The sequence below is a fragment of the Nelumbo lutea genome, chromosome 1 (genome assembly GCF_056320005.1).
Source record: "Nelumbo lutea isolate HS-2025 chromosome 1, American lotus-T2T, whole genome shotgun sequence".
NCBI lineage: Eukaryota > Viridiplantae > Streptophyta > Magnoliopsida > Proteales > Nelumbonaceae > Nelumbo > Nelumbo lutea.
The window spans coordinates 110774598-110783724 of record NC_142684.1 but is presented as its reverse complement, the minus strand read 5'-3'; the positions used below and the strand labels follow the sequence as shown (position 1 = coordinate 110783724).

The following is a 9127-nucleotide window of genomic DNA, read 5'->3' as shown; positions in this document are numbered from 1 at the left end:
TCACAGCCGTTGGATAGATTTGGGGAGATTTATCCAGTCAAAGCTAATACTAATGTGCTGCCAAGTTGGTTGGGGTGGCTTGTCTCGGCCGCCAAGGTGAAGCCTGAGATACATGTAGTGTGGATTTTCTTGAAACCCTGAACCGGACCAAATTTCAATATTGCCTTGGACCTTGGAGATAGATGGGAAAAACTAGAATGTTACACCTGACCCCTAGACTCGATTATGGTACTGCACTAGGTGTCGGATTGGGTTGTCTTTTCATATGCCAATCAGTGAGATCCTTAGAGGGGGTCAAAACTTGGGTATGTTGGGACAGTCTGAGAATTTATCTGAGTGGGTGATCATAGTAACACAATCAACCCCTTTGTCGGACAAAGTGAATGATCGAGGAATGCACTCTCTCTGATGAAACCCTAAACTATCGATAGTTGATCTCAGACGTTGAAATATATATATATTATGGTTTCAAAATGTTTGCAAAAAGGTTTTAGTTCCCAATATCCATATGAATAGAGAGTGCAGCATTGTTCCTTGCAGCCGAGGAAAAAGCCATCTCTCGTCAGGCAGTGTTTAATTACTATTACTTCGTATCAGGTATATCCCTCACTTCCTAATGGTTTCAGATCTGGTCCAATTTTGGGTTCAAGATTGATCCTTGAAAATGCAATTTTCTAAAATAGGGAATATGATTCCCAAATGGGAGAGAGAGAAATTTTTTAAATTTTGCCCAACTTTCTTTCAGGGTTCGGCCATCCATATGATGGATCTCTCATTCCTCAGTGTTGTTGTATGTTCCGCTTTGCGTTGTCATCTCACGACGTCCGTCTCTTCCGCTACCATAAACAATAAGCTCTGCATCCCTGCTTACACCCGAACAAGCTTAGTCGGCTTACATCCTTCAGCTCCAACAGTTGGCAGAAGATCCAAAAAGAAAATATATACCACCTGGACTCAGTACAGTTTAAAAGTTGAAGCAGAGTCCCCCCCTTACTCCCTTAGAATCAGTTCAGTCCTCTAAGAAACTACATAAAACTACAAATCAGGAAAACCCAATTGAAGCAATCCTTGCTAGTCATACAAGTATAGCCCATACCCGTCATCTCCCTCCTGTTCAATGGGATTCAGTAGCTGATACGATAAATCTGATGGACTACCACACTGCAATTGATCAGAGCCACCTAACTGATCGTACTCATTCTTCAGTCCTAGCCCAGGAGTATTGGGACCCAGCATTCCCAATAGCTCCTCCATATTAAACAGTTCTTCTAATGAAAAGTTCTGACATCATCAAAATGATTGAATCCACTCTCACTGAACTGAGTCAAGTGACCAGAATCTATTGGTCCTTGGGTGATCCTGTACCCTCTTAACTGATCAGGATTCATGGATTCCACAGGCTGCTCTTCCTTCGACTCTTGCTTAACTATATTCATTGGTGCTGGTGCAGCTGCTTCCATTGCAATACAAGGCTGACTGTAAGTCCCCGACTCACACTGCTCTAGCTTAGGTTCTACCCTTGGGAGATTCACCTTCAATTCCTCATCTAAGCAAACTTCAGAATAGTTGGATGAAGTGCGGTAGTTGAGTATGAAGATTCCATCGATGCACAGCTTACAGGAAAGTTGAGACGTACACAACGACCATACATGGCTTTGGTAGCCTCACCGTAACTCGTAAGCAAAAGTAGCTTCAAGAGCGGTGGAGAAGGTTCCCAGCCAAAGCCGATTTCCTCTATTCGGTTCTCGAATCTCGGCGACCCACTTTCCCCATGTTCGCTGCCTGACGCCTTTGTAATTAGGCAAAGCCGACTCCATGGGAATCACTTGTTTTCTGCCTCAACAATAGTTCTCCCAACCACCATCATCGTTAAGAGGAGAGTTCCATTCGGAAGTTGCAGTGGTCGCCATCACCTGTAACGATTATGTCAAAATCACCGTCACCACTGCAACTTCCAACAGTGATGGTGAACAATAAGGGTATTTTAGAAATTTTAAAATAATTAATATTCACGTGATTTCACATTTGAATGGAGTATGACGAAAAATTAACAATAAGAAGGTAATAGACAATTGTCAAAAAACTTAAGGGTAGCATAAGACAATATCTAAACATTAAGGGTACAGTTTGTCAATTTCATGAACAATAAGGTAGTATAAGAGATTTACCCTTTATATTATCTAAAATTGACAATGATTTTTCTCACATTTCTCTTAATTCATCATGATTTTTTAAAGCCTCTGTCTGTGTTTGGTTGAAGTGCAATTTTATTTGCATTAGTGTAATATATATGAGTGCAAACGAAAAAAAATGCAAATTCTCATTTAATTTTGTTTTACATTTTACTTTATTCTACTTCATGTCTTAATTTACTTCACGTGTGCTGCAATCAAACAAAATAAGTTAAAATTTGAAATAAAAATGGGTCAAAATTTACACTCAAATCATTTGCACTGCCATGATTTTGCATTAGTGCAAATTTATTTACATTGCAACCAAATAGTGAGTTTTATTTTCATCTAACTATCCTGAATGGCCAATCACCTTTATTAAATTTTTTTATAATAAAAGTATCCTTAACTTGAGTTCGGGCCCACATTAAGCCCAACCCACATATATTTAAAATATATATTTTAATAAGTTTGGCATACCATTCAAAGATAATATGATCAAGTAAAAAATATTCAAATGCTTGTATAGACAATTTCAATTAGGGAAAATTCTCGATTAGTACCCTGTACTTTGGGCCTAGTGCCACTTTGGTCCCCGAACTTTAAAATGCAACAATTTAATACCTAAACATTCAAAACATGACAATCTAGTACATGTTGTTAACTAGTTGTTAATCAGCCCTTAAGTGGCATTTGAAAACGACACAAATGCCCTTCGAGTGTCATCTAACTTTCTTTATCAACCATCCAAACATTGACAAAAAATTAACAGTCTCAAATCCTTGCCTCTTCTATTCAAGAAAGTTGGGGTCACTAGAATGCACAATCAAATGTAACCCCAACTTTCTTGAATGGAAAACATAATGATTTGGGACTGCTAATTTTTTGTCAACGTTTAGATGGTTGATAAAGAAAATTAAATAATACTTAAAGGGAATTTGTGTCTTTTTGAAATGCTACTTAACGATCGGTTAACAACTAGCTAACGACAAGTACTGGATTATCACATTTTAAAAGTTTAGACATTGAATTATCGCATTTTAAAGTTTGGGGACCAAAGTGGCACTAGGCCCAAAGTACAGGGTACTAACCAGGAATTTTCCCTTTCTATTAATAATCAATAAAACTAACTGACATGGAACTGCATAAAGGTTTTAGAGAGTCATGGCAAATTTTATCAGGAGTTTAGGGTTGGACCCAAACTGGGCCCCACTTGTGTTAACATAACGTATAAGTGTTCTAGCGAGAAGTCCGTGCAATGCACGGGAGCATGTAGAAATTGATGATAGTTGAATCAGGTGAAATCAAAATACTTATAGAATAAGTAATTAAAGTATTAAGAATAAAACTACTTGGCCCAATTAAGTAAGAGTATGGGTTCAAATGGATGGGATCATGATCCAATTTGATCCAAGATCCTATCCTATTTGGTCAAATTCGGGTCACCCTTGTTTGGATCTTCATATCGGATCGGATAATAGGGTTCGGCCAGAAATTGGATTCAGATTTGGATCACCCCCTATCCAATCCAATATATATTATGTATTTATAAATATATATAATACATATATATGTGTTATTTATTTATTTATAAATATATTTTTATAAATTTTTTATATTATTTATTTTTGTATAAAAAAGATGTATCTATATGATGAAAATAATTAAAAAATACTTGTATTTTTTGTTTTTACTTTATTTAAATTACTATATTTTATTTTTCTTTTAATATTTTGTTAATTTTTAAAGAAAACAAGTCGGGCCAAATCAGATCCAAAGGTTTGACTTACGATAGGATTCTAATTCAAATCAAGTCCTATTAGATCCAAGCAGATTTTCGGATCGAATCGGATCTGACATAAATAGTGTTAGATTGAATTCAAATATACCCTGATTCAAATCCGATCCGGTCCATTTGCATCCTTAAATAAGAGAGTTTGAGGATGTGGGATAAATTTTATAAATAAGAAAAATATTATGAATATCAACCATAACAAAGTGACGAGCTAGGTCTCCTTATTAGTGGCAATTGAATCAGCATTGGAGGATTTGGATGGTTAGGAGGCCATTAAATCGGCATTATAGGGTTTAGGCAGCCATTACTTAGATTTAAAAAGGTGTTAAAATTATATACTTGTACCAGCCATTCCCCAAATTTAAACACTGAGAAAATGAGAAGAAGTTGAGAATATGTAAAATGTACAAAAATTAGGTTAGGATAGATCTAAGAATATTCTACCATGAAAAGTTGAAAATTAAACCCTTATTGTATGGAGCACATAATTGAGAAATTGGAGAGAAGTGATTGTGAGGTTAACCAATAATCTACAAACAAACAAATTAATTACTCATAAATATTCGCTTGGCTTTGGAAAAATCCCTAGAAGGAATTCATTTGAGAGAATTTACAAGCTAAACATATCAACTTGTAACGGTTCATTTACAAAAGCATGTGTGTTGGCAGCCAATAAGGAAGGAATTAAATATAAAGTGAAATATAGGGGCTTACCAATTTGGGTTTAGAGAAACGATGAGGGTAGGAGAAAAAAAAAAATAGAGAGAAAATTGGGTAGAAGAAAATAGTTCAAGTTAGAGGAATAAAATCTCTCTAGACAAACACATTAATAACATGATAAATGACTAATATTGTCTCCATTTGTTAATTATAAATTTCTTTGCAAATAGGGAATAATGAAAAAGAATTTAATAGCTCTATATGTGGCAATATCAACATTAAGGGTTACTTTTATAATTTAAATAAAATAATATCACACATGTGACAAGGAAGAGAGCAAAGGTACTTGTTTGAGCAACCTCGTGTAGGGTTGGCCATGAGCTGAGCTTTTCACGAGCTACTCGAGCTCGGCTCAATTCTGTTTTAACTGAGATTTGAGTCGAGCTCGAGCCCAATTTATATGCTTGTTTATTAATCAAGCAGAGCTCGAGCCTAATAAAGCTCAGCTCGTAAGGCTTGCAAGTCGGCTTGAATAGCTACATATAATAATAATAATAATAATAATAATAATAATAATAATATATTGTTTTTATATATAATAATATTTAATTATTATAATTCTTATTTTTAAAAATATCAAATAAAAATATTTTATATATTTATTTTTATAAAACATTTTTCTCAAATCAAACTCGAACTGAACTGAACTCAAACTTACGAACTTTTAACTCAAGACGAACTCGAATTTAAGGTTCTAGCTCAAACCAAACTCGAATTCAAACTCAAACCTTATATTACCTTAACAAGCCGAACTTAAATAACTAACTATTTAACTCGATTCAGCTCGAATCCACCCTACGTGAGAGCCCTCTTACGTAGATATCGATAGCATTTATAACAGTAGTCATGTCACATGTGGTATGGTATTAGTATGAGTATGAACTACCTTACAATTAATAGAATATACTTTCTAAATGTGAAAACAAAATAAAATAGTAGCCGCTAGAGTTAACCAATAACCAATAGTTCTCACTCCATTACTACTACCAGATCAATAGATTAATTATAGACCAGAAGCCCCCTTTCTGTTTAACTTGCAACCGGAAGTTCCAAGAGGGTTTGAATCAAGTACTGTAGGTTAAATACAGGAGATATAAATTAAGATTTCTCAGACCAGATCAGAAAATCCTAGAATGGGTCAACCAAAATCACTGATCTTGCGGCCATCATGGCTTCGCAGTTCCGATCAAGAGGAGTCAAAAAATCAGATTATGATAATGATAAGGGTCCCACTTAAGAAGAAAAATATTAGACTTGCTTTGTTTATTAAGAATTTAAGACTTAAGAGTGATTTGGAAAAGTGAGAGTGAGAGTACTGTAGTAGTAGGGCAATAGCTACAGCCGGACCGGTTAAACCGCGTCAATACCCTTCTTTGTCGACTTGCACCATGTGACTCGACTCATCTTTCTCTTCTCCTGTCGAAAAGTATACTTGCTTTGCCATTTTTTTTATGGTGAATATCTTTGCCATTAGATCTTCCCTTTCGTTAATCACCTTCGTTTTGGATTTAAAGCTCTCTCTCTCTCTCTCTCTCTCTCTCGCCATACCAAAAGCCTAGATCCAATTGTATCTATCGGCTTACAATCCATTAGACCTCAGAAACAAAACCAGTTTCCAAAATGGCTTCACCCCAGGACTTGAGTTTCAGAAGATTACTTCTTCTGTATCTTGTTTCCCTTCTCTTTTCTTCCTTTCTCGTTTCTGCCGTATCAGAAATTCAACCCCAAAAGAAGCAGTTTGTCGATAGGAGAATGTTAGAGATAGAGGAGGAAGGCCTACAAGATCTGCCAAAGAAGAAATCAACTAAGCTCATTGAGAAGGAAGAGGAAAACCAGCCTAAGAAGAAGTTGGCCAAAACCCAAACCAAGCTCATTGAGATGGAGGGAGGAGATGAACCAAAGAAGAAATCCACCAAAACCCAAACCAAGCTCATCGAGACAGATGAGGAAGAGCAGCCAAAGAAGAAGACCAGCAAAAGCCAAGCCAAGCTCATTGAGATGGAAGAGGAAGAGCTGCCAAAGAAGAAATCCACCAAAAGCCAGACCAAGCTCGCAGAGGAGGACGCAGAAGAGCAGCCAAAGAAGAAATCTACCAAAAGCCCAACGAAGCTCGTAGAGGGAGACGAGGAAGAGAATCCCAAGAAGAAATCAACCAAATCCACGGGGGAGGAAGACCAGCCCAAGAAGAAATCAACCAAAGCCACGGAGGAAGAAGACCTGCTAAAGAAGAAAGTCAGCCTGTCGAACAAAAACCAAACCAAGCTCATCAAACCGGCCACCGATTCAACAAAGGTAACAACAAAGCTCGTCAAACCAACCACCAATTCAACAAAAAAGGCAACAACTTCTTCTGGTTCTGGAACAATCCTCCCCAAGACGCAACTCAAGAAGCTCAACTCCACCTCAAAGAGCTCAAATTCCACCAAATCCAATCCAATTTCCATCAAGAAATCCCCAGATCTACTGGAACCCAGCACACCCAAAAACAAAACAGCCACTGTCACCAAACCGTCACAAAAAACCACTGCCAAGAAATCAATTGAGCTCAAATCCAAAACCTCAGACAAGAGTCAGCTCGCAGAGCAAAAAGCCAAACAAGAAAAGACCAAGAAACCCAACCATCCCAACTGGATGGATCAAGACGACGAGGACGACTTAGTAGCGGAATTCAGAGATCTCCCCTCCAAATTTCATCAGACATTCATCCCAGACCTCGAGAGAATCTCAACAACCTCCAAGGTTTATCTCAACAAGGCCAACAAAGAAATCACGGAAGGGTTCAAGCCCTTAGTAGGCAGCAAATACGCACCCACCATAGCTTCGATAATCTCTTGCATCTTCATTCTGGCCCCTCTCCTCCTCGTCACTCTCATCTTCAACCGAATCAAAGCTTATTTCTCCCTTCAACAAATCCTACTATTCATTCAAATCTACCTGTCAATCTACTTCTCAATCCTCGCATTCTCATCGTTGGTGACAGGATTGGAGCCATTGAAGTTCTTCTACTCGACGTCGCAGTCGAGTTACGTTTGGTTACAGGTATTGCAGACGCTGGGGTACGTCATATACCTGCTGTTGCTGCTCATGTACCTGGTAGTGGTGTTCTCGACGGAGACTGGATTGGGGTCGAAGTTGTTGGGCCTGGGGCAGACGATCGTGGGCTTTACAGTGGGCTTGCATTATTACGCGAGAGTGTTTCACAGAGCCGTGCTGCATCAACCGCCCAAGACGAATTGGAAAGTCCACGGGATATACGCCACGTGTTTTCTCCTGATATGCCTATGCACGAGAGCTGAGAGGAGAAAGAAGGCTTATCTACAGGACAGCGGTGAGGAGGGAAAGAAGAGCTAAATGATAAATCATAAATCTCTCCTCTCTTTCGTTCTTAATTCCTTCCTTATTCCTCTTCCTCTCCCTTTTTTTTTCTTTCTGTTTCTACTGAGGTTCTTCGGGTTTTAGGACAATGAACAGGCGAGAGAATCTCGTTCCTTTTCCTTCTTTATACTTTTTTCATATAGTTTTGCTATAATTTACTGTTTCTGTATTTGAATTGGCGAAAGATAAATAATGATGAAGGAATTCATGAACACAATGGCTGCCAGAGCTATCAGCCTCAAATCTCTCGAGTTTTGGATGGTTGATTGGTTTTTTCATTTGTTAGAACTTAGAAGAGAATCTTAAGTGAGTGAGCCTGTGGTTGGGGCTGGGGGTCCCACTCCAATGTCCAGATCCAGATCCAGATCCGCATGAAGCTTACTCCAGTCCGATTAATAGATTAAATACCCTTAGGCTTAGGTTATGTTTGGTTTGAAGGAAAAAGAAGAAAAAGATAGGAAAAGGTAGGAAAAGGTAAAAAAATCTATTCAGATTTTGTAAAAATTTTCTTACCTTTTTCTTAAACTCATATCAGCCCTTCACAAAGAGGCGCCTCACAATGCCCCACACAATACATCCCGACCTTATATTGTGAATATCTTATACTGATAGTACGGAAGATAATAAGACGCCAATACCGAGAAGAATGCGATTGATTAATGACTAGCGTGGGTGAGATAGTATGCGACAAAATGTCGGATTAAGGCTATCTATCAATCTTTCTGTGATTTCTTTTTTTTTTTTTTTTGTTTTTTTGAGAATGGAGAACAATATGGAAGCATGTGTTCGAAGATATTAGGCCTATTAGCCATTTAGCCATGGACAAAGGGAAAAACAGAAGGAAAATAATTTAGAAATTAAGGGTAGTTTGGTCATGAAATTCTTGCCGACAGATTTGTTCGTGTGTCGGTGGACCATATTACATACAAACGGTGCGGTTTTAAGTACAAATAGACGTGGCAATCGGTATAGCTGTTGGGTTGGGCCGGTTGGCTTACAAATACACAGAGGAATACTCGATTCTTACTTCGCCCAGTGGACGTGTGCCTCTTTAGCTTGTCCCTCT

The 9127-nt window shown here is 37.9% G+C and overlaps 1 protein-coding gene and 1 pseudogene across 2 annotated transcripts; one reads left to right on the top strand and one right to left on the bottom strand.

Annotated features, from left to right (window-relative positions):
- Positions 1 to 1035: 1035 nt before the first annotated feature.
- Positions 1036 to 1817, bottom strand: LOC148876786 (dehydration-responsive element-binding protein 2A-like; annotated as a pseudogene).
- Positions 1818 to 5637: 3820 nt separating this feature from the next.
- LOC148876785 (uncharacterized) lies at positions 5638 to 8304 on the top strand. 2 transcript variants are annotated; one of them, XM_088970132.1, is made up of 2 exons: positions 5638 to 6978; positions 7667 to 8304. In XM_088970132.1, exons 1-2 carry the CDS (start codon positions 6307 to 6309, stop codon positions 7679 to 7681), a joined length of 687 nt encoding a protein of 228 aa, XP_088826258.1. In that variant the 5' UTR covers positions 5638 to 6306; the 3' UTR covers positions 7682 to 8304. The 2 variants fall into 2 exon arrangements, with proteins under 2 accessions (XP_088826258.1, XP_088826255.1); XM_088970129.1 differs by having other exon boundaries at positions 5638 to 8304.
- The last annotated feature ends 823 nt before the right edge of the window (positions 8305 to 9127 follow it).

What these genes read in the sequence shown, in the direction of transcription:
- LOC148876785 (XM_088970129.1), top strand. Translation starts at nt 6,307, where the DNA reads ATGGCTTCACCCCAGGACTTGAGTTTCAGAAGATTACTTCTTCTGTAT.